General features: G+C 46.9%; 1 protein-coding gene across 1 annotated transcript in view; it reads right to left on the bottom strand.

Annotated features, from left to right (window-relative positions):
- Positions 1-22,674, bottom strand: part of Nalf2 (NALCN channel auxiliary factor 2) — a 28,374-nt gene extending 5,700 nt beyond the window's left edge. The window contains exon 1 of the mRNA XM_078034649.1: positions 20,859-22,674. Within this exon, the coding sequence (XP_077890775.1) occupies positions 20,859-21,722 (864 nt within the window). The 5' untranslated portion in view covers positions 21,723-22,674. The remainder of the gene's footprint in view (positions 1-20,858) is intronic.
- Positions 22,675-23,545: the final 871 nt, after the last annotated feature.

The following is a 23,545-nucleotide window of genomic DNA, read 5'->3' as shown; positions in this document are numbered from 1 at the left end:
CCCGTCTCTCTCCAACCTCATTTTTCATTTTCTTCTCTCCCATCAAGCTCATCATACTCCACAAACAGGGGTTTTCTTTCTTTTGATTGAATGTTCCCTACTTCTTCCTAGCTTAGAGCCTTGGCAAATGCTGTTTTCTTGGACTAGGATGTTCTTTCCCCCACTTTTGGCATAGATGGGTCCTTTTCATCTGATCTTCCAGGTCTCAGTTTAAATGTCGGTTCCTCAGAAAGGGTCTTTGCAGTAGGCTGACCACTCTCAGCAGAGGATGATGTCCTCATTATTCTATCCTTTCCTTACTTGTTTCTTCACCACAATTATTGCTTTGTCTGCATTCTTGTTTTGTTTCACTATCAACCCTACTAACATGAGTTACATGAAGGCAAACATGAGTTTGTCTTATTAACCATCGTGAACTCAGCACAATATACATAAAATATCCATTGACTGAGTGAACAGGATGAGAAAATGACAACTGGTTCCTACTTTCACAGACATTCCAGTTTCACAGATAGATAAATCTAACTTGAATCTGTGGTATATGACCTAAAGTACAGGAGAAGTCAAACTATGGGATTGTTGGAGTGAAGCAAGTAGACAAGTTGAGAAAGATTCCAGTAAGGGAATAAGAGTTGAGCTTGGACTTCATGGATAGGATGGGTAGAGATGAGGCAAAAGGACATTCCAGGATGAGGCAACGGCTTAAGCAAAGGCACAGGAGTGAGTGAATACAAGATGCACTAAGAGGACAGAGAAAGTTTTATGTGAGTGGAATGGAATGGGTACCAGTCCCTTGCTCATGGACATTTGTTTCCACATGGTCACTAGTTACTATGCTAAATGATGCTCCATTGAATATTTTTGTACACACATCTCTTATGCATTGTCTTCAATTTCATTTATGTAAATTCCAAAAAAATGTAATTATGAGGATAAAAGGTATGTGCAAAGGAATGAGAAAGGAATGCAAGGAAAGTGAAAAAGAACAGGTGAAAGTAAGGGGCTAGGTAAAAAAGTGCTAGAGTGGTAAAAGAAGACAGTAAAAGAGAACTTAAAGGGTAAGAGAGGGTGGCAGCAGAGTAAGGAGTTTAAAGAGAGGAGAGTATAAGAAAGAGAGAGTAAGAAAAGTGGGGGGTTTGGAGGGTAAGCAATGGTGGTGATCATGGGGGTAAGGAAAAGCAAGGCTGGGGAGAAAGAGCAGGGGAATAAGTGGTAAAAGGTGGAAGGGGTAAGAGAATGGAGTCGGGTGAAGGTGGGAAAAGAGAAGAGTAAGAAAGAGTAGGGAGATAAGAGCTATAGTTGGATCTAGAGTGTCCCACAAGGGCTCATGTGTTAAAGGTTTGGTCACCAGCCTGTGGTGCTACTGGGTAGTGGAACCTTTAGGAGGTGGGGCCTGGTGGGAGGACCTTAGGTCATTGGAGGTGTGCCCTTGAAGGGGATATTAGAAATCTGCCCACTCTTTCCTCTCTCTCTGCTTCTATGCCACCATGAGATGAACCATGCACTTCTACCATGATGAACTGTACCTCACAGGCCCAAAGCACAGGGCCTAAAGAAAGAGTGCTTTTGGTCCATGACTATGAACCAAAACCTCTGAAACTATAAGCTAAAATAAATATTTCTTCCTTATAAGTCTATTATTTCAGGCATTTTGTCACAATGATGGAATGCTGACTAACATGGAGTGAGTGGGGAGCATAAGAGTGGAAAGATGCAGGTAAGAGAAGGCTACAGAGAGGAGGAGTAAGAGAGAGGAAGAAAGGGGAAGGAGTGAACAGGTGGTGGACAAGAAGAAATAAGGGGAAAAGAAGGGAATTTTAAGAAAGCCGGGGTAAAAAAATAAAAAAGTAAGAGAGAAGAAAAAAGTAGGAGAAAGAAACAGAAGTAAGACATGAAAGAAAGTGAAATCACAAGAGGGAAGGGAAACAGAACCTTGTAGTACCCTCTCCATATTTTTGGCCCCAAGTGCCAAGATTTGTGTCTCTGTCCATAGCCTCTGTCCCATCTCTGCAATCTGGACCTAGAGTCTACCTCACCCTCACCCCAAACCATACAGAATCACCACCACTTCACTGCTGGTGGGACTGGGGCTCAGAGGCCCCTGTAAGATCTCTGTGGGGTCTTCCAGTTCAATGTTTCTGCTCCTAGGTGAGGAAGCCTGAGTGGTGATCCTTTCCTCCTCCTCCCAGTAACAGGAGATGGTAATTGGGCACTCCCCTTGTCTGCTCCTAGAAGGAGGGAGAGAATGAGGGAGGGGAAACGGAGGAGGGGAGAGGGGTGGCCTGACAGTGGGAGTGTGGCCTTTCTCCTTAATTAGACGACCCTCCTCAGTCCCTACACCCCCAACCAGAGTCACCATGGCAACAAGTGGGTGAGCAGATTGCCTGGGGAGGACACCAGGCCTGTGGGTGGTGAGGCAGGAACAGACAAGGAGCTAATGAGGGGAATGAGGAAGAAGAGCCACACAGGGCTCGGGGTAATCCAATTCCTTGGCCACACAGTCAGCCAGCTGAACCACTGTTGGCCCACGTTTCAGTGGTGGCCTGGATCCTTCACAAGTGAAAAGTCTGGTTCTCGGGCTACCACCTAGGCCACAAACCTGGCTTAGACTCTGCAGTTTCATTCCTGAGGCAACTCTTGGTAGTTTTCTCTACCTCATCAGTGTGAGACCTGAGCCAGGGGGGCTGAGTTGCATGGGTAGTCTTAGGAGGTCTGAGCACTCATCTATGAGGATAGAGAAAGGCCAGGAGGGCCAGGCTGAGGAGAATTGTGGGGTTTGCTGGAGGTGGGATGAGCAGGGGAAAAGAAAAAATGTCTCAGAATCAGATGAAAGTCAATTAGGAGAACTGTGAAGATCTTTTGCTCTCTAGTTTCTCAACTTTGCCTGCATATTAAACCACTTTGAGATCTTTTTTAAAAAGATTCCTACCTGACCCATATCAAACCCCATACCTATAAGTAAGAATCCTTGTTGGTGAGGCCAACACATCTGTAGTTTTACAAAACATCTCAGGCAATTTTAATATGCAAGCAGGCTTAAAAGAACTAACAGTTTACTCTCACTTCATCATTTCATAGATGGGAAAACTAAGGTCCAGAACGAGGTAAGGACTTGTCTTCAGCCATATCAAATAGTGGTAGAGGGAAGAACTCAAAGGCTGATTTCCAGGGTTCTTCCTACTGAACAATCAATCCTACCAGTGACTGAATTGTAAACTAAGGGGAGCAGGACATATGTAGGGGAGGAGGGCTAAGGAGAACCAAGGTCTATCCTGGGGTTTCAGACTCTTTAAACTCCAACCTGGCAGAAAAGGCTTCTCCATCACATTCCATCATCTGAGCTGAACCATCCTAGACCCTTGAGGTAGCAGCAGGGGATGGGTGGGGCAGGAAGCCTTGACTTGGCAGTGCCCTCCTTTCCCCACCTCAGTCGGGCCACTGCTGGGCTCAATCAAGTTCAGGCTGCTACAGCCCAGTTGCTATGGGAACTGGGAGGGGAAGGAAGCAGTGAGTAACTAGAGGGAACACCAATTAACCCAAAAAGGAAGCTGAGAAGGCTGTCCCAGCCCTCCTCCCAACTGGGTGGAGATGCCACTCCTGAATTGGGAGGGGTATGATAAAGGGGATCCCCACCCCCCTGGGCTCTGCAGTTGCCAGTTTACGAGGACTGGGAGGACCTGGATGGTTTGCAACCCCATCTGGAGCATTCTAAGCCCTACAATCCTCTGGGAAAAAAATGCCTGGCTTCTCTAGAGTGCTGCATGAATGCAGACTCTCACACCTCAAAGCAGGGACTTAGGGGCATAAGGCTTAGAAAGAGAAGGCCATCCTAAGCTCCTTGGGTTGAGGGCTGGAAAACCCTCCAAAGAGGAGAATCTCAGTACTTGCCAACCAGGAAGTAAGCAGTTGCCTTCGTGAATTCTAACTTGCTTCCCTCCTTAGGGCATGTTTCCTCATCTAAATCCTCCCTATAGACCTTCTCTTCATGGCTGCTTATCTTCTTAATGTACCCCCTGGGACCCTTAGCCAGGAGCTCCAGCTGCAGAACTTGTGGAAGCAAAGCAGTAACAGTAACGTGGGCTGGGTTTAGGATGAAAACTACTGCCTGCGAACACTGCAGTATATAAGTAACCACCCCACCCCAGATTTTACTCATGGGAAAACTGAAGCCTAGAAAAGGGGATTGCCTTCACCAAGTAAGAGACATGCACGAAATCAACTACAAGCCAAGGAAGCACTCTTACTGTTAACCCAATGCCTCCTTGCACTACATCCACTGGCACACCGACAACTCTGTAAGGGACCCAGTTGGGCAAAGTCAAAAAGAGCCAAGTGTTCCTATTCTCAACTCTAGGCATTCAAAGAGTTGGGGCAGAGTAGGGTGAGGTCAAGGTCAGTCACCCCAACCAGAGGAAGAGATCATAGCTGTAACTCTGTAGACAGCAGTAGTTCATTGGGATTGGCAGATTCAGAATGAGATTAGAGGCATTATAGGGCAAATCTGGTTAGATGATAGGACTTTACCTAAATGCTATAAAAAATAAGCAACAGCTATCCTGCTTCTCAGAATGAGCAGTCATGAATCAAAGTGGCCTCGCCTAAAGGAATAGTAGGGGAGATGGCTGGAGAGGTGGGTGAAAACCTAAAGTCAACCCAGTTTCAGGGGGACCCTTGTACCTTCAAGTCTCTTAGGCCATCTGCTCCAAGGCAGGGGCTAGGTGGGTCCAGGCTGGTTAGGGGTGGCCTAGAGAAGTAGTGTCCCTAATACAGAGGCAGTTCTGAAGGGACCTAGATGATTCATATCAATCAGATGAGCAGAAGAGGCAGGTTCATGACCACACCAGAATGGAAACCAGAATGGAAATGACTGTGAGAGTCATTGCTCCACTGCCCTACCTTCTGCTGGAATTTTCACTCTGACATCCCTGCCAAATTCTGATTGTAAACTTTGTCTCAGGAAGCTCATTGTTTCCTAGGTTTGCCCCTATTTTTAGATAACTCCAGCAGTTAAAGAAGTTGGCCTTCTTTGGAGCTGAGATAATGCCTCCCTATTGCTTCCCTCATGTCTTTTACTAGCTTTTCTAGGGCCATACAGAACAGTCAGTTTGGACAGTTTCTGTCCCCCATGTCAGCCTCACAATTATTTGTAGACTACCTTGAATCTGGTCTTCTCATTCATTTGCTAATGCAATGAACACATTCCCAATACCTTTTGAGTGCCTGGCCCTATGCTGGTAGCTACAGATAATAGTAATAAGACAAGAATGTTGTCCTTAAGGGGCAGGGGAGACAACCACATGAATCTATCAGTATGAACCACTGTGATCAGTAGTATGTACTTGGCACAGTAGTAGCATAAACTGAGAAGTGATCAACCAGGTTTTGAATACTGAAGGACAGGGAAATGTGTGGGAGAAGCCTGAGTTTGAACTTGGGGGAAAAAAGGCATTAAAGTTCAGTAGGTGAGAGGATAAGTATATTTCAAGCAAAGGAATTAGCAAATGTAAAGGCTGGGAGGTGTGAAATAGTTCTGGGTTCAGACTCTATAGGTAGTTGAGCATAGTTTAAAGGTGCAAATGGGAAATATGAAGCTGCACAGAAAAGTCATGGCCATATTAATATGCTTTGGATGCTGAGGAGGAATTGGGCCCCATTCTATAGGCAATGGAGAGCCTTTAAATAATTGCATAAAGATTATTTATCACTTCTGTGACTAACTTTTCTAACTTCTGTCTGAAAGTGTGGAGGATAGAGTGTAGGCATCAAGGCTGGAGGTAGGGAGGCCATTTAGGGAGACTATTGCAATAATCTGGAAGATGATGAGGATCTAAGTCAGCAGCAGAATTTAAAAATGGGGAGGAAGGGGTGGATATGGGAAAAATATTACAGAGGTGAAATTAACAGGATTACTTAAAGATATGGATAATGATGGAGAAGGAAGGGTCTGAAATAACTATCAGGCTCCTAGCTTGGGTGGCTGGATGAACAGTAGTTTCACTTATTGAGGAAGGAAAAATAGAAGGAAAAGTAGGTTTAAAAGTGGAGAAAAGTAGTTTTTGGTCATGTTGACTCTTATACATACGTCAGCTATGTATAAATGTCTAGGAGGCACTTAGACCTAAAAATAATCTGAATACAGACTTAGGGTCTGGATAAAGGCTTGGGAGTCATCAGGGGTCAACGAGGTAATCTTGGGAACACAGTAGGACTATACTTTGCCACGTTTTGAAGTTAGGCATGGCCATATAATTTTCAGAGGCCAATGAAATGTGAACTGAAGTGACATGGACCACTAGTGGAGAGAAGCTGTAAGAGCTGGTATATGATTTGCCACATTCTCTTCCCTCTTCTTCTTACTATAGAAGCAAAGTTGAGATGGACCCTCTACTACCTTGAGTATTTTGGTGATTATTGCGAATAAATGCTTCCTGCTGTCCTATTTTGGACATGTATCATGAGCAAGAAATAACCACTTGTGTTAAGTTTCGGATCTTTGGTGTTTACTTGTTACCACAGCATAACCCAGCTCACCCTAACTGATCTACACAGCAATAGTAGAAGCCAAGGGAATGGATGTTACTGCCTAGGGAGATTGGGAAAAAAGAGGGATCAACAGTGGATTTCTGGAAAACACTAACATTTTCATAGTTGGAGATGGGCAGCATGCCTTTATTTTATTTGTTTATTTTTATGTGGTACTAAGAATCGAACCCAGTGCCTCACATGTGCTAGGCAAGTGCTCCTTCATTGAGCTACAGCCCCAGCCCAAAACACTAACATTCAAAGGGCAGGTGGAGGAAGGAAATCATATGAAAATGGAGGAGTGCCTAAAGAGACTGGAGAAGAAACAGAAGACAGTGGTATTCTGTAAATTAAGGGAGGAGAGAAATTCAAAGAATAGGGAATACCCAGCAGATAAGGTTTTACATATATAATTCCACCAAGCAGTGTGTTCTTTTTTAAAATACTTTTACTTTTTACTTATTTATATGTGGTGCTTAGGATAGAACCCAGGGCCTTGCACATGATAGGCAAGTGCTACCGCTGAGCCACAACCCCAGCCCCAAGCAGTGTGTTCTGAAGAAGAGGTCTCATTATGGTCAGAACAATTTCAGTGCAGCATTAGGGGCAGAAAACAGACTGTAGTAAATTGAAAAGGGCACAGGAGGTGAGAAAAATGGAGATCTTGATTACTCTTCCAAGAAGGCAAACATTCCCAGGTTGTTGTTGTTGTTGTTTTAACTATTTCAAGGGATATAATTTCCAGTCCTACCTTCTATTTGATTGTACACCTTCAGAAAAGTCCCTGTTTTTCTGTGTCCTTTGCAAATGAACACAATCTCTGTATAGGGCTTATCAACACAAAGTAGAAGCATCAGCCCTCCTGTCCTAGAAACAGTTTCTGTTAACGCAAGCTTATAATCACATTTACTCTCGGGGGAATATATTGGACTCCGCCAATAACTTATTGGAGATGGAGAAGGGGAAGCCTTCCTGGAGTGTGGGACCAAAGAAATGGCCTACTTCAAAGTCCAAGAATGGAGTCCAAGCCTTCTGGTGAGATGTCTGCATAATTAAACACCCACGAGACTTTAGGCTCCCCCAAGACAGGGACTGTATCTTACTTATAAGTGTACTGCTCTCAATATCTCAACAGGGAGTTGAGAATCTAAGTAAGTGGAGGATATATACACATGCAAGTGTTTGTCAAGTACTAGAAAGCCAGGCTTCCAGTAACTATCCCAGATTGGAGGAAGGTGGAGAGATGAGAAAAAAATGAAAATAATGGGTTATGGATGTAATTTCATGGAATTTTATAGCTGATGAAGTAACTGGGAATATGTTAGCAAAAAAGCCATAGGAACAAAAGGAAAAAAGAGGCACTTATTAACTCCAAGAAAACAAGTTGACCAAGGAAGGAAATGTAATTGCCATATTCTACACGACTCAGCTGTGAACAATATTATCCTAATAACATAAAGATGAATACTGTTAAAACCAGAAGCTGTGATATGCCAATATTGAGTGTATGATGGGAGGGGAAGCACGTGTTCATGCATGGTGTTGCTGGTAGTAAGAGAGCTAAATCCTCCTCTAATCAGTCAATAGTCATCTAAAACAGAAAAAGTAAGAAATAGCATATTGACATGCCATTTAGAAATGTGCAGATACATATCAAATAAAAAACAGCTATGAGAATTGGAAGTATTTAATGCTGAAGAGTGAGATTCAGGGTGAAACAGACTACTGTTTCAATGATAATGCATATATATATATATATATATATATATATATATATTGAAACGTATAATTTAAAAGACATATATAAGGATATATATATGATGTGCATATGCATATATATACACAGAGATTTTTTAAACAGAAAAATAAAAAATAGTAATATTTAATAACATTTAGAAATGTTGAGGTAAACATCAGAAGAAACACAACAGTTTCTATGGTTTAACTGAACAGTAAGGCTTAGGGGTGTATGTGCACATGTTCATGTATATATGTAGCTTCTACATGACTTTGAAAATTATGAACATATATTACTTTGATAAAATGAAAATTAAATAAAAACAAACTGATGGGCTGCCATGAACCTCAAAAACACAAAGCAAATCCCCAAGACTTGACCATCCTCATCAACATAGCTCACACTACTCTGCCCTGCTCTGGACCATCTACTCCATCACCACTCTTTGGCCCATGGATTTGGGCCAGGTGAGCCTAATAAGCCAACAGAGCAAGTGAGGGACTCCACAGCCAGAAAGGGGAATTGAGAGGAGGGCAGTTTTGGGGGCTTCTGTACGCAACTGTTGTGCAAGTCACCATATGAATGGTGTTAGTGTGACAGTGACAACCATAGCTTCCTTTGGAACTGTACACACTCCCAATCCCAGACCCAGAAAGCCATCTCCAGCCTTCTGCAGTGATCCCTCTGAAGTTGGCTTCCTGCATTTGCCTCACTTTGTGTCTCAAATGCTATGCTTTGCTAGGTAGATAAGAGGCTGGGGGAGAACAGAGACCTACCTGATCAAAGGTGACATTACAGGTGGACTTGATATCTGGTTGTGAGATGAATCAAGGACTTTGGGATCCGTCTATCTCCCTCTCTGTCTCTTCCCTCTCCCATCTAAGCATATCTTCATGCACTCAACTTGCTAGAAATCCTCCAGTTGCCTTCTAGCTCCTGATCCCCCATCCCCACCCTGACACGTCATCTCCTGTTCCAAAATCACTTTTCCCTACTCCTAAGCTGCCTACCTCAATATTGTAAACTTCAGATGGGTATTAAGCAATCATTTGGATTTAACACATCTAATTAAGATAAGAACAACAGCTACTATTTATTAAGTGTCTACTATAAGCCAGGCTCTGTTTTAAGCACCTGACCCTGAAACTTGTTAACTCACTGAATCCCCACAATAACCTCCTGAATTAGAGACAGATTTTTACAGAGGAGGATCAAAGAGTTTAAATAAGTTGCCCAAGGCTCACAGTCAACAATATAATAATGGTGACTAGCATTTCTTGAGCACTTCCATCTTGGAGGCAGTGTTCTCTTATAAGATTATCATGATTCATATCCTTTAATCCTCATAATGACCCTGTTTCTTAGTTTTGAAGGTGAAGAAAGTGAGGTTCCAAGAGAGATTAAGGAATACGTTCAAGGGCTCACCAACAACTCTACAGAAAAGACAGATTTCAAACTAGAATATGAAGCCAGGTCTACCTGACCTTTGGTGCCCAAGCTCTTTATACCATACCACCTTTGGGATTGTCCCTCCAACTCACTACAACCGTTGAATCTTATTACTCAAAAAAATTCCTCTTGATGGAATTTCAGGTCAAGTTTTGGAGAGATCTCTAGGATGGAGGGGGTGATCTACCAAAATCAATCTATTCAGCCCATTTTCCTTATGTGGGAAGAACATTTTGATACTAGGAACTAAAAAAAAGTCACTCTCATTCTCCTCTCAAAGCATTTATTTCCCCCTTTCTATAAGCATGCATGCACGCGCACGCACGCGCGCACACACACACACACACACACACACACACACACACACACACACACTGCTTTATTTTTTCCATACCCACCAGCATCCTACCCAGAGCCCAAAGGTCTAATCTTTGGCAATGGTGCAGGGGAGGCTGCCCCAGCTGAAACGTTTTCTTGCTCTAGGGCCTAAGTTCTTCTGTCCCAAGTTCTACCATCTGGGGGGCTTCTGGAATAGCCTTGATCTAAAAGATACCAATGCCAGGCAGGGTCCATTTTTTTTGAGAGTTTCAGGGCATCCACAATATAATCCTTCTCCACAGCTTACCCCATGAATGTTCTTTATCAAGAAGCCTTTACTCTAACCAGATGGAGAGAGTCAGAGCCAGGTTCTGATTCTGCTTCTGCCATTAACTAGATGGGCAAACTTGAACAAGTCACCAGTAAAGAGGCAGGTACATGGCAACTAATTTGCTGTGTGACTGTGTGCCAATTACTTTCTCTCCCTGGGCCTCAACTTGGATCTAAGAAGATGTTCCCTCCGAAGGCAGTATTTGTGGTGGGAAGGCAGGGTCAAACATCTTTAAACTCAAACAGTACTGCTGTCAAGAAATCCCCCTCCCCCACAAAAAATAAATTAATTAATTAAAAAGAAAGAAATAAAAAGAAATCCCAGGTGTGCTCTTAGTGGTTATAAAACCTCTAAGTCAACTTACTTGACTTCCCTGATGCACACTTTCCTCATCTGCAAAATGGAGATAACAAAAGAAACTTCCCTTACTTTTTGTAAATTATATGTGAAGTAACTAGCACAAAGTTTTTACCTGTAGTATAATTATACCAACACATATTTGGTACTACCATTATCTGCTGGCATTCAAATCCAGGCTCAAACTCTTACTAGGTGGAGGACCCAGAGCTAGTCATTTGACTTCTGAGTCTATCTCCTCCACTGCAAAATGGGGACTATATTATGCATTTCACAAGCAGAAGTAATAAGAGAAAGGATACAGAATGCTTGGAACAGCTCTCTTCCTTCTCATTCTATCTTTTCAGCTCTTAAGATGGAAACAGTAAAATTTTTAAATCTGACACAAATGTGATTAGAAAAAGGTTAATATCATTAATACATATAAAAGAGTGCACACAAGGCAATAAGAAAAAACACAAAACCCAAACTGACAATTCACAAACAGGCAATACAAATGGCCTATAATCAAGAAAAACAAATGTCTCACCAAAGAAATGCAAATGAAAAACTAGCACTGCTATACCATTTTTCAAGTAAATTAATCTCACACTTTTGGTGAGCATATAAACTAGAATAATTTAGTAATTTGAAAAAAAAATTGGGAAGGTATGTCAAAAGCATTAAAAAGGTTAATACTCTTTGATTCTGTAAGTCTAGTTTCAAAACTTCATCCTGCAGAATTAATGTTTATCTTCCCATTTATATGCAAAACAAAGAAAAGAAAAAGTCATTTTCTGTGGAGATGTTTATGTATGTCTAGAGAGAGGGGTGGAGAAGAATACAGAAAAAAATTGTTAACATCTGTGACCTCAGGGCAGTGGATTCAGAGGGAGTGAATAGGAAGATTATTAATGTTTTCTTTATAAAACTCTGTACTGTTAGATTTTATACAATGAGCATGCATTATTTTGTGATTTGAAAACTTGGCAGAGAAATAAGAAAAAAATGAATGAGATAGCATTTATTAGTAAAAAAATCAGATCTAATACACATTTGTGAACAAAGTTATTTGTGAACAGCTTTACTTATAATAGTAAAAAGTTGAAATAATGTAAAAATCGAATGATAGGAGATCACTTAAATAAATTACATTTATTCATGTGATATAATATTGAACATATGGGCTGGGAATGTGGCTCAAGCAGTAGCGTGCTCGCCTGGCATGCGTGCGGCCTGGGTTCGATCCTCAGCACCACATACCAACAAAGATGTTGTGTATGCCGAGAACTAAACAATAAATATTTAAAAAATTCTCTCTCTCTCTCTCTCCTCTCTCACTCTCTCTTTAAAAAAATAATATTGAACATATATCATGAATGATGTTTATGAATAATTACATGGGAAGATACTCAATGTACCAGTATGTTAAAATGAGCAGGGTGAAAAAAATACATGAACCATGGAAAAATATATCCTCACATCAGGATGGCTATTATTTTAAAAGCCCTGAAAATTATATGTGTTGACAAATATGCGGAGAGACTGGGAAACTTCTGCATTGCTGGTTTGTATGTAGAATGGTGCAGAACATAAAATTTTATTTATTTATTTATTTAATAATACCAAGGATTGAACCCAGGGTTGCTCAACCACTGAGACACAACCCCAATCCTTTTTATTTTATTTTTTTAAATTTTTGAGACAGGGTCTTGCTAAGTTACTCAGGGTCTCTCTAAGTTGCTTAGGCTGGCCTTGAACTTGTGCTTATCCTGCCTCAGCCTCCAGAATTGCTGCATTACAATCCTGTGCCACTGCGCCCAGCAAATGTAATGTAATTTAAAATGATACACCTGCCATGGAAAACACAATGAGAGTTCCTTAAAGGTAAAGCATGCAATTATCATATGATCCAGAAATTCCATTCCTAAGTATACCCCAAAGAACTGAAAGCATGGATTCATACAGGTACTTCTACACTGAAGTTCATGGCAATATTATTCACAGTAGCCAAGTGTTAGAAATAATCCAAAAGTCTGTCAACAAATGAATGGATAAACAAAATGTAGCAGATGCACACAGTGGAATATTATTCAACCACATAAAGGAAGGAAGTACTGATACATGCTATGGCATTGGTGAACCTTGAAAACATAGTAAATAAAATAAGCCAGACCAAATTTTTTTTTAAAAAAAGGTAAATAATGTCTGACTCCACTTATATGTGGCTCATAAAATAGTCAAATTCATAGAGATAGAAAGTAGATTGATGGTTAGCAGGAACTAAAGGGAGAAAAGAATGGGAAGTTTAATGGGTACAGAGTTTCTGTTTGGGAGGAAAAAAATGTTTCAGAAGTGGCTAATGGTGATATTGCACAACATTACTAATGTACTGAATGCCACTTACTTGTACATTTAAAATGGTTAAAATGGTAAATACTATGTTATGTATATTTTAACATAATGAAAAGAGCCTAAGTGCCTCTGGGCCTTTTTTCCTATTATAATTCTCTTTTCTAAAATTTATCCAAGATCATTTTTTGTAATTGGGAAAAGCTATTTTCAAAAGATTCTCAGTCTATAACTATAAAGCACTAATAAAAACTTTAAAAAATAATTCCTAGTGTATAATAATCCTGAAGGATTAAGTTGGTCAGAAGATTTAGTTGGGTCCAACTCTAAACAGACATGTTTACCTTTCACAGATCATCCAGGTAGCCATACTATCTGCATAAAGCCAAATAAGACAGGAAATATTAGTAACCCTTACACCACCAAACATCCTTGTTCAGGTAGAACTTGATGGGTTGACAGGCACTTCTTTGAACTCTTGGGTGCAAGAGAAGCCTAGGCATCTAAGGCTGTGGGCATGGGAACTGAGTATCCAAATCCCAGGCCAGGCCTCTGCAGACTATGAGGTGATGAGGTTTCTCTGCATTGTTTTCCCTTCCAGATTTACCATCACCTACTGGGTGGAGCTCAGGTCTGTACTTGGTTTGCTCAGGGCATCTTCTCCCTTCCTGCTCTGACTAATCCTTATAGCAATTTGGGGCTGAGAACATAACAGAGATACTTCTTCAAGCAAGAAAAAGTATTTCCCTTGCAGAGCCTGCAGAAAATGGAGGGAGCAAATATTTCCTTCATACCCATCCTCCTCTTACTACCCCAAGAGGACACCAGTGATGGTTACTGGGTCTCAAGGACAAAGACTGGAATCCTAAATAAAGAGGATATTAGTGGGTCCTTACTGTGGATCTGAGCCACCCCAGAGGGTCCCTAAGCTTCTCATAGGACTGCTGAGCCTCAGCTCCAGTCCAACCAGCTTCTTATCCCAGCCTACCTGTAGGCAGTGAGGCATTGCCTCTAATAGCTATAGAAAGCTATTAACATCGTCTTTATACATCTGTGTTCTAGGGAAAGAACAGTCGGACCTGGGTATATATCACAGCTCTTCTACCTTTCAACTACGTAGCTTGGGGTGGTTGTTTCCCCTTGCTGAGCCTCAGTTCTCTCGTTTGAAAAAAAGGGAATTATAATAGTACTTGCTTGCTAGGATGATTGTCAAGAATAGATGAGTTAATGGGCATATGTAAAGCCCCTAGTATTTCTTAAGTACTCAAAAGCTTGCAGTTTTCTTTTTCCCATTCCCCTTATTATCCCTTTCTTCTTTGGCGCCAGTTGGCCTCATCTTCTGGCCTAGAAACTTGTGGCTCTGGTTCCAGCTCCCTTCCCCAGAATCCATTCAAGCAAGAGCTTTGGTCCTGGCAATCTCTGTTACTCCATAAAAACTATTTCCCTTCCTAAAGCCAACTCCCCTGGTGCCCTTGTCATCCCCTTTAAGCACCTACCCAGCTCAAGGTCTCAGAAATTCATGATTTTCTGAAACCTGCATCATGTCCAGGGCTGTGGGCCTATGCACCTGTAACCGCAGGGATGTGAACATACCTATACCCCCAGAGACTTGTCAGGCCAGCACTGGAAAATGGTGCTTCTGGGGGCTCAGATTTGTTCAGACACCCAGAAGAAGAGGCTTCCTCTGGCTTTCAACTAATACCTGCAGCTATAATCTGCATGTGGTTGAGAGAGAAACTGGGGAAGGGCAGGTGAGATGTCCAGTCTGCATAGGCACACAGCGGGTAAACAGCCTTAGAGGGTGGGGAGCACAAAAGAACTGCTCAGAGGAAGAAGTTTTTCTAGGTCAAACTTCCCATCCCCGAGTCTGAGGTGTCTGGCCTACATGCCCACCCACATAAAGAAGAGTGGGTGAACCCTCTCCCTAAGTTACTGATGTCTGTGGAGGGGATCTGCACACATCCACATGGCTTGGAAGCACCTCTCATGTTTGTGAAGTGTTCAGAGATCCTTGAACCTCCCTTGATCTAGGCCCCACCCACTGTCTTTCTTTTCTTCACCCCTACCTCCACTAGGTTCAGAAGACTCTTCTAGCCAGACCATTATATTGGGTGGGAGGCTGCTGGGCTCCCTTCTTTCCCTTAACTCCCCCCACCCGCACCTTCAGGAGATACCAGTATATCCTTCCTGGAGGTTCCCGTTGCTATGGTGACTATAGTAGTCAGGCACCAGCCTGCGGGAAGGATGGGAAGTAACCATGAAGACTGGGGGATGTGTGTTTGTGAGTGTGTCTGTGTGTGTATGTATGCACACATGCACATGTATACCCTGACTGGGGAGGAGAGAAAGGAAGGGAGGGAGGAGAAAGAGAGCAGAGAGAGGAGGAGGGAAGGGCAAGAGGGCAGGAGAAGAGAGGACCAGAAAATGAAAGGGGGCAAGAGGAGAAATGAAGATGAGGGAGGAGAAGTGTGAGTGGAGTGTGAGGGATGTGAAAGGTAAGGGTGCATGGAGGTATTGAGGGCAAGAGGTGAAGTGCCAAGGAGGTGAGTTAGGTAAGCCAAAAAAGTGTGTGGGATCTAGAGTAAAGTTTGGAAAGGTTGGAGTGTGATAGAAGGGGCTGACTATTAGAGGGAACAGGGTGGGAAGAGAGGTAAAGGATCAGGGTGGGAGGGCAGAGGTAAGTTTTTTGAATAGTAGAAGAACAAAAACATATAAATAAGGATTAGAGAATGAGGTATGGGTGTGGTTTGGGAAGGGTCTAGGGTACTAAATAGAAAATTGGATAGGTTGTAGGTCCTTGGTATATGAATGAGAGTGTTGGGTATTGGCTAAAATGTAGGAGGAACATTGGGGTGGGGGTGGGTCAGGATGGGGGCAAGAGGTCTAGAGAGCTGTGTTTCAACAGGAGGCCACTTTCCAATTCCCAGTCTTAATCCACTATGTCCTTGTCTAGTCTTTAAGCATTGCCTCTTCTCTGTCCCTGTTCCAGGATTCCCAATTCTTGCCCCTTCCCAGAACCCCATGCTCACATTCCTTGGTAATGCGATGAACTCCTGTGGATCTGGAGGCCCATCCCCCAGGGCCAGCTTGGTCATTATTCGCAGGAGGCTATTTACTGATGGCCTCCCCATTCCTCCATCCCCAAACAGGGACCAGGGAATCTTTTCTGGGTCTATGTCCTGATTCAGGTAGGATGTCTATGAGGCAATGCTCCCTGCCTGTCAGCTTGGGTGACAACAGGGATCACTGGCCAAATGGGGATCCCTGCCCTCTGCCCAGTACCCTAAGCTCTCAGCTCTAAGGACCCTTTATATTAAGCATTAGCCCAGGAGTCCTGCTTGGCAGGAAAGCTGTGGCAGGTGGGAGGAGAAAGGAAGGCAGTGAGGCAGAAACAGCTGCCAGCCGGAGTGGAGGAAGAGCAGGGCCCCAGTGGGTATGGACAGAAGGCAAGGCGGTGGCTCTAGCAGCCCCCCACCCTCTCCCCATGTGTGGATGTAAGACCCAACCTCCTTTCCCAGCCCTCCCCTTCCAATGCTGCTGTTCAGGAAGCAGGCTCTGCTCATGGGCCTAATCACTGGGTTGAAATAGACCTCAGAGGTCATCTGGCCCAACTCTCCTTGTAATGTGATGCTAGAGTCAGCTCTAAAGCACTTGGACCCAAGGTTCTACTTATATCAGGCCAGATACTTTCTGGGAGTAGTCTGTTTCTTCTTTGGAAGGAAAAAAATCTGTGAAATGAGTGACTGATGTGCCAGGCTAGATAATGAACATATTTCTCATTAATCACGACATCACAGAGCTTTCCTGAAGAACTAGCTCCATTTTACAAATGAGAAAAGTGAGGCTGAGAGAGTTGAAGTCCCTAGCTCAAGGTCACACAGGTAATAAAGAAGCTAGGTTCAAACCTAGGACTTTGGTTTTTGTTTGTTTGTTTTGGGTTTAATTTTTTTTTTTTTTTTAGTACCAGGGACTCTCTAGTCCTTTTTTAAATTTTGAGACAGGGTCTTTCTAAGTGGCTTAGGGCCTTGCTAAATTGCTGAGACTGGCTTTGAAATTGCAATCCTCCTGCCTCAGTCTCCCAAGACACTGGGATTAAAAGCATGCACTGCCACACCCAGCAGGACTTTCTAACTATAAAGTCCCTCCGGGACCAGCAGGACATGGGTCTTCTTTTGTACTAGGACAACTTTTATAAGGTGTGAAGTCCAAGATCATTTCTCTTGATTCTCTTCTTTTCCAGGTCAAACTGTTTGTACAACTCTTTCCAGAACTTGGGTTACAGCCCCTTTCTTAACCTGGTCAAAGTGAGATCTGGCACAAAACACACAGTCGACCAGGTAGATTTGGGCCAATTCAGAATAGAACAGAACTATCACATCCTTTCTGGGCAATAATCTGGATCAATGCAGCCCAATGGGCAATAAGAGAACTGAGAATATCCTTCCCTTTGGCCTGTGGACCTCTTAGATGAAGAGTCATGAGAGAAGAAGCCAGGGGTTTGTGCCCACCTTCACCACTCCCCTGAGTCTTAATGTTCTTAATTGAGATCAGGAAAGAGAAGGGAGAGACAAACAGAACTAGGTGGGGGCTTGGCAGGATTGGGAGGGTAGAGAGGAAGGTGGAGAGATGGGTGGAGACTGAGGTGGTTGTCCAGTAAACTTATGCAGAGTTAAGGGAAGGACAGAGCTTGGGGGGTGCACAGGGAGATAAGGCGGAGTTGGACTTGGCCCCAAGAATGGGAGAGGCCAGGGTGGGGATGGGCATCAGCCTGCCTGGGTTAACATCGCCCTGCTGTGCGAGAGGAAGTCAGTCGCACATTAAGGAAATGTTGCAGCTAGTACTAAATTGGGAGGTGTCACAGGCACCAGTGAGCACAAGTATGATTTGTGGGGCTCTGTGGGGCCCAAAACAGGGGCAGACATTGCAGAGGGAAAGAACAGGGTTACTGGGGGCCATCCAGAAAAGGATCCTACTAAGGTGCTCAGAACAATGGCCTCAGGGACATGGAGTCAATTGGCCTGGGAACTAAGGCTCCAGGCTTGGTTTCCAAAAGTAGAAGAACCACCTTATTCTGGCCTCAGGCTGCAGGCTCTGCACCCAAGAGCAGCTTCCAGGGTGGGGCATCATCTTCCAGGGATCCCACAGGAGGGCTTAGAGCCCAGGAACAAGCTTGTGATTGGCAAAGAAGGATAGCAATGGAGATGGAGTGAAGGGCTGAGGAGAGAAGGGGCTGTAGAAAGGAGAGGAACAGGGCTGTCTTTCCCCTTAGTGCCCACAATACAGCTGGATTTGAGAGCCATATGAGTCCAGGCCTTAGTTGAGGGAAAGAGATTTGGAAGAGGGATGGAAAAGACAGGAAGAGAGCTGTGGAGCTGGCACTGCCCTTCTGCCGGCACAACAGGCAGCAAGAGAGCAGGAGTTGTTCCTTAGCTTGCAGGAGAGAGACACAAGGAGACCAAGGAGACAAAGGAGAGGAAGGAGGGCTGTGGGGAACCTGATGGGAGGCAATGACAAAAGCATGGGCTTTACACTTGGAACACATGGGTTGAGTCCTGGCACTCCTGCTTATTGGCTGACTGACCTTAGGGCAAATGGCTTGATCTTGCTACACCTCAGTTTCCTCATCTGTAAAATGGGGGTAGTGATATTACCAACCTCCCTGGGCAGCTCTGATCTCATAAAATATGTTAAAGAGGTTGAAAACCCTAAGTATTAAATCAATGCCAGATATTAGATTCTTATTAAAAAATACTATCAGCTACTTCTTCCCACTTAAATCTCACAAAATACCCAGAATGTGGGCAGGGCAAGGATTATTATTCCTATTTCACAAATGAGGAAATGAAAGCTTAGAGAAATGAAGTGACTTGCCCAAGGTCATACTGCTAACAAGTTGTACAGGTAATAAGACTTTCTGAATCAGAGATCAGTTGTCTTCTGTATTAAACTGCTTGATAGAAATAATCAATGCAGGGGATTATTATTTCATGCAGGATTAGATGGGGCTTGGAGCCAACTCTAAGATGGAGAAAACCTCATGGGAAAGTTGTGGCATGGTTCTCATTCATCCTGCTGATTGAGAGAAGAAAAAGAAAAGAAAACAGTGGGGCTATGGGATTGGAGGGAGGAACACAAAAGACGGACATCCTTTATTCCGTCTGCTAGTGAACCATGTTCCTCTGTTCCCACTGATTGTGTCTGTGGCAGACATTGAGGATATGTGTCTTTATCTCTATATGACAAAATGTGTCCTTCCTCATGTGACAGTACTTCCGCCTGCGTGTCTCTGACACCATGGGGAGATGCGCGTGTGTGTGACATGGTGTCTGCTTCCATGGCACTGCTCGTGGGTGTGACGACCTCTCCATATCCCTGTGTGTCTTTGCCCAGGGTGGTGTTGGTGGTGGTATGTGGCCGTGTGTGTGTGTGTGTGTGTGTGTGTGTGTGTCTGTACACCTTTAAGAAGTGGAATATCTCATTTGGTAGTGTGAGTGAGGCAGTGAGTCAGCTGAGGCTGAGGGAGGCGGGAGGAGACTGCTAGGTTACGAGAACAGGAAAAGGGAGAAGGAGAAAGTGAAGTCAGGAACAAGGAGCTACCCCTTTCCTCTCCAACCCTCTTCCCCAAGTTCCTATGGAGCCCACCAAGAGCAAGGAAAACCTTGCAGAAGTCCACAGAAGCCAAGCTGGATGGAAAGGGGGGGCACTTTCTGCCTCTCCCCAATGCCTTGGAGGGAGATGAGCTAACCTAGGAGGCAACTGTCTGCTTCTCTCCAGCTCTCTGCCTCTACCTTCAGAATGTGTGAGGCCACCACCCCACCTAGTCTCCTTGTTGCTTGACCCTTTGACCTTGCTGTTCTCTTTCCTTCAAAAGACAAGCCACCTGGCCAGGTATGGAGAACTGGGCAGTAGCATCAGGTCTCAAATATCTATAGCCCCCACCCACCTACTCTCCAGAACTCCCCTAATGAGGGTCAAGAAGTTTCTCAACACTCAGCTCCTCTCTAGACAGGCCTGTGCTGCAGCTGTCGTACCTCTTGAGACTCTCCTCTCTGGATGCCTGTTCCTAGCAGCCAGAAAACCAGTGTTCCCTCCACTGCCACCCTGGGGCGCTGGGAAGGCACTGGGAGTTCTGTAATGCAGCAATCTTCAGTGGCCCTTTCCTCCACAAGCCAGTATCACCTGTTCCCTGCTCATTCCTTTGTCAGGGGAGAAGACCCTGCAGATTCCCTCCTTGGAAGAAGGCAGGCACCCCTGGGCTCCACCTGCCTAGGCTCTGGCCAGCCACCTCAGGTCACATAAGGTCAACAGGGTGGTGTGTCCTACCACCAGGAGTGCACCTCCTTTCACCCATTGGCAAGAGCCAAGGGTAAAGCATTAGGTTGACAAATATTCTCCTCCCTCTGTTGGCCTTCCCCCCTGCACCAGCCAGTCCCGGGACTTTCAATTCCAGCCCAGGCAAGGAGTGTGGCACAGCTGGCTGGGGATGAGGGCTGGGGGAACACAACCTCTCCTTCCACCCCTTTGCCAGCCCAGGACCCCAGGACCCCTCCCTCCTTGGGCCGGGGCGGGGCGCCAGAAAGCCCCTGCCCTAAGATATTGGAACCTGGAATTAATAGAAGTTGCCCAGGTGATTACCTTGCCTGAATCCCTGAGCCCCTTCTCTAGGGAGGGGCCCAGGGTGGCACTCGCAGTGCCGCACTGGGAAGGGTGGAAGTGGTGGGGTGGGTGGAGGGAGACCTTTCTTCTCCCCGTTCTAATGTCGCTGCTGCCGCCACCCAGGCAGCCGTTGTGGCCGCGGACGCCAATCCCTACCTTGCAGCCTTTCGTGCAGGACCGGATTGAGTACTCTTCTGCCTGTAAGTATTTATGCAGCACGAGGTCGAACTCGTCATATTTTTCCTGAGCATGTCGGTCCAGTCGCTGGTATGCCTCGATACAGTTGCTACATGCCTCCCAGGCCCCGGAGCCCGGGCTAGCCATCACAGCCAGCAGGTCCCCCAGCAGGGTGTCCAGACTGCAGTCCAGGCTGTCGGGGCGGTCCATGCCCAGCAGCAAGTCCCAGACCGTGTAGGTGTCGCAAAAGGAGAGAGTGAAGTTCCGAAAGTGGCCTTTGAGCAAGTTTTTTTTGGCGGAGGGGAACTCGGCCCGGGCACGGGAAGGGGAGTCAGGGGGCCGCAGAGGGGGGGCTGGGGTAGTCGGTTCGAAAAGTCTCTGCAAAGATTCCAATTTGGTGCAAGCTGCATCCAGCCCCGTGGGCTCTGGGACGCCGCCGCAGACCTGCCCGGGGGCGGCGGCGGGGGCGGCTTTGGTCAGGTTGCTGTATCGGGGCCCGCAGGTGCCCGGGGGCGCGCTGGGCTCGCCGGGCGACGGCGGCGGCGGCAACGGCAGCACCGCACGAGGAGGCACCGGCTGCCGCTCACGGCCAGCCCCCCAGGGTGGCCGCATGGCGCTGCTCAGCTCCCTGGCCCGGGGCCGGGCCCCCGCGCACAGCCACAGATGGTCAGCGAGCAGCACGGTGAAGAAGAGCAGGGACGCCAGGGACAGTCGCCATCGCTGCGCCCGCTCGGAGTCGGCGCAAGGTTTGTCGCTCGGCCTGGGAGCCCAGCAGCAGCAGCAGCAGCAGATAGTCAGCGCGGCGGCGTCTTTCCCGGGCCACATCCAAGCGCCCCTGAACATATTTCAGGGGGGTCCGGGCTGGAGGGAGTAGACAGGCGCGAGGCCAGACGGCCGTCTCGGGCAGGCGGGCTGCGCTCCGCTCCGCGCTCCTCGGCGCCGTCCAGGCTCTACCTCGGGGGCTGCATGGTGAGGCAGGCCGGCCGGCCCGGGGCCCCACTCAGGCCAGAGTCGCGGGGCGCTCTCGTGCCGTCCCAGCGCCCCTCCCGCGCTCCCTCGCTCGCAGCCTCAGCGCCGCCGCCCGGCCCGCTAGGCGCTGCCCGGCGTCCCGGCGGGGGGCGGTGCGGGGCACTGGGGCGGTGGCGGCTGCGGCGGCGGTGCCGCACTCCTCATAGTGTCGGGCCCCTCAGCTGCCCTCGGCTCCGCGCCACTTCACTGTGCGCCGGTGGCTGCCCGGCTCACACTCTGTTCCGGCCGTCTCGGTTCGGCGCAGCTCTGCGCCCCTCAGCGCCGCCGTGCGGGCCCCACCGCCGCGCTCCGCTCTGCTCCCCTCGCCCCGCGCCGCTCCTCTCCCGCCCGTCCGCCCGCTGCCCGCTCAGCGCCGCTCCCTGCCTCGCTCGCGCCCTCCTAGGCCGGCCGACCGGTCCTTTGCCCAGCCCTTCGGGCTTCGCTTGTGCTCCTGCCGTTCGCGGAGCAGGTCCCGGGCCGGCTCCGCTCTGGCTCCGCACCCGCTGCTCCCGGAGTTCCGGCTCGGGCGGGCCACCTGGCTCCTGGCAGCGCCACAGGCGCCGGACGCGGACACCGGGCTTTACTTAGTGCGCTTCTCGCTTCCGCCTCTCGTTCGCACCGCTGTGGCGGCCGCCCAGCGGCACGGCCCCGTGGCTCCCGCTGGCCATGCCCCCTCAGTCTGTCGCCATCTTCCGCTGTGCGGAGAACACCTTGAGAGCCCGTGTGCGAGTGTGTTTGGGGGGGAGCGGGGCGGAGAAAGAGGCACTGAGAGGAGGAGGGAGCGGGACTGGGGCCCCGACTGCGCCTGCGCCTCAGGACTCCCCCCCCACCCCACCCCAGCCCCCGCCGGCCGCAGCCTGTGCTGTTTGGGGATGTTTCCAGTCCACCCCCCAACTCCATTCACTTCAGCGCCTCCGTTCATCCGCCCGCTCCCCGCGTGCACACGCCACACGCTGAGTCCCAGGCCCTGGCACTCCCCCTCCCCCATCAACTAGGGCACCCGCCTTCCTCCCTTGGGCCGCCCCACACTCCCCCGAGGGCTAGGAGACTTCTGAGGGTGATTCTTGGAAGCGGGAGGTATCTCCCTAACGTCTCGCTGCCTCCCTGGGTCGCCTCCCCTGTCCCCGTGACTAGGAGACGCTGGAGCCGGCTCCGGATCGGACCAGTCCCGTGTCCCTAACTCCGCTGTCGCCCTTACTGTCCTGCCCGAGGCCAAGGCGGCCCGTGGTGCTGAAGGACAGCTCCCAGTTTAGCTTGAGAAGAGGACTGAGCTTGAAGAGCGTCCGGGTGGGGGCAAGGCTGTGGGATAAGAAGGGTAGTAGTGGTGGGGTGTCGTTTTTTTGCCCTTAGGAAGATTTCCAGCAGCCTCCCCCCAACCCCCGTCCTAGCTTTCTGGCTCCCCCTACAGGCTGCTGAGAATAGCTGAGCAAGAGTTAGGGAAGCTGTGCCGCCGGGATGGAACCATGTGCTTGGGGCCCTCACAGAGTCACATGGCTTTAGAAACTCGGACGTACAAACGTCCTGCCGCGCCACTAACCTTGTTTGGACTCCTCAAAATCTCAGATTGTTCCTGTGGACTACTTCCTTTCTTCACTCCCTCCTACTCCTTGTAACTCTCACATTCTAGTTTTTAACCAACTATTGTCAGCAAGGATTTG

Source organism: Ictidomys tridecemlineatus, chromosome X (genome assembly GCF_052094955.1).
Source record: "Ictidomys tridecemlineatus isolate mIctTri1 chromosome X, mIctTri1.hap1, whole genome shotgun sequence".
NCBI lineage: Eukaryota > Metazoa > Chordata > Mammalia > Rodentia > Sciuridae > Ictidomys > Ictidomys tridecemlineatus.
Note: the sequence above shows the minus strand (reverse complement) of the source record. Positions and strands in the feature narration are given on the sequence as shown.